Source organism: Acomys minous (genome assembly GCF_964271855.1).
Source record: "Acomys minous genome assembly, chromosome: 2".
Lineage (NCBI taxonomy): Eukaryota > Metazoa > Chordata > Mammalia > Rodentia > Muridae > Acomys > Acomys minous.
The window spans coordinates 135468335-135470462 of NC_140484.1; the positions used below are offsets into that span (position 1 = coordinate 135468335).

At 35.2% G+C, this 2128-nt stretch overlaps 1 protein-coding gene across 1 annotated transcript; it reads left to right on the forward strand.

Annotated features, from left to right (window-relative positions):
• Nucleotides 1–702: 702 nt before the first annotated feature.
• Nucleotides 703–1653, forward strand: LOC311581116 (olfactory receptor 52P1-like; the record flags this gene model as incomplete). Its single annotated transcript, XM_084753141.1, has 1 exon — nucleotides 703–1653. The coding sequence occupies one exon, from the start codon at nucleotides 703–705 to the stop codon at nucleotides 1651–1653; it is 951 nt and encodes a 316-aa protein (XP_084609267.1).
• Nucleotides 1654–2128: the final 475 nt, after the last annotated feature.

Here is a 2128-nt window from a genome sequence, read left to right on the forward strand (position 1 = left end):
CCTGCTTTTGTTCCTTTTCTTTGTGTTTCTTTAGAATTTAAATATCTTAAAATTAACTAATTCTGTATATGGAATATGTTTCTGTTTTTACCAAATGAGTGGTCACCCATTGCTAAAATAGAAAATGAAGTTAAGAAGATTTTAAAATTGTGTGTTTTCCCCATGAAAATTTGAAATTCATATAAATTTGATATTGATGGAGGCTAAAGGACTTATTACATATAATTTGATGTTCTTGGTTTTTATTATTTCTTATTTGAATGCTCTTTAAGATAACAAAGAATAACAGCATTTTTTTAAACAAATGACTTCAAAATATGTTACCTATTGGAATGTTTGCATATGTTGTGTTTAAATATACATATTTCATTTCAATTCTTCAAAAATATTTGGATTTTAAGCAAAATACATTTTATTTTATTGTCTTTGCTTTCTATAGAAAATGAAAAGTTTGCAGAAATATTTAAGTCTTTAATTCATACAATCACCAAATAAAACGTAATGTAATTAATTGAATCTTATCTTTTGCAGATAAAGTTGCTAATGCTCCATAGGGTGAGATAATTAGCATGAGCATTTCTGGAATTTTTTTAAAACATAGGTTTCGATTTCTAGATTTCACACATAAGAACCTTGAAAGAAACGCTTTGCGATCCTATGTTTGCCTTTAGGAGACTGTTTTGAAATACCTTTAGTTTTAAGATGATAAACAATATGACACATCCCTACATTTCATTTTTCTACTTGGTTGGTATTCCTGGCTTGGAAAATTTTCACTGCTTCATCAGCATCCCTGTGTGCTTCCTGTTTGTCTTGACCTTGGTGGGAAACAGCATAATCATTGTGACTGTCAAACTAGAACCAAGCCTCCACCAGCCTATGTTTCTCTTCCTTTGTATGTTGGCAACGAATGACATGTTTCTTACTTGCTTCACAGCCTTGAAAATGCTTGCTATTTTCTGGTTTGATGAACACTGGATTGAATTTGACATCTGTCTAACACAAATGTACTTTATCCACACTCTTTGCATTTTTGAGTCAGGCATCCTAGTGGCCATGGCTTTTGATCGCTTTGTGGCCATTTGCATCCCACTACACTACTCAACCATCCTTACAACATCTATGGTTATTAAACTGGGTTTAGTCGGCTTGAGCAGAGCTATGTTCATGGTTCTGCCAGGTCCTCTTCTCATTAAGAGGCTGCCTTACTACACAAGCTACGTCATTCCTCACGCTTACTGTGAGCACATGGCTGTGGTGAAGTTGGCCAGTGCCAACACTCGCATTAACAGAGCTTATGGAATCTCAGTGGCACTCTCAGTAACAATATTGGACGTGTGGCTCATAGCCACATCTTATATAAAAATTCTCCAAGCAGTTTTCCGGCTCTCTTCCAAAAATGCCCGCACTAAAGCCCTGGGCACCTGTGCTGCCCATGTCTGCACCATTCTTGCCTTCTATTCACCTGCACTGTTCAGCTTCCTAACTCATCGCATTGGCAAGAATGTGCCTGCAAGTGTCCACATCATCCTGGCAAGTATGTACCTTCTAGTACCCCCCTCAGTCAATCCCTTGGTGTATGGTGTCAAGACAAAGCAGATTCGGGATCGAGTGCTGAGTCTCTTCTCACCCTTGAAAATTACTGTATACTAAACCATTTAGACAACATTTGTGATGGAAAAAGGGTCTCATGAAAGAATAGAGTATTAATTAACTTTTGCTAAGATGTTATTGTTAAATGCTATTTCTCTTCTATATTATTTTTTACAGAAGAGATTTATGGTGTCATGTAATATTTCTGTATTGATCTTCTGATTGGAATTTTATGTAAACAATGTTTGATTTGTTGTTTCATTCAGTCTCTTCACATTAGACAATTCTGGTTCAGATTATGCACATATGTCCCTTCATTATATATCTTCCTGTCAATTTCTCTGTCTACAGTGTATAATTAGTTATAAATTTCTGGAAAAAATAAATGCAATAATGTCAGTTTTAGTTTCATATGCAGAAGTTTGAATACTAGTACTGCAATCCTTACTTCAGGATAATTCACAGCGGCTGTGGTCACCTGCACAATAGCTGTATGAAACCAAGATAGTGAACAAACAATATATATCCTTTATTA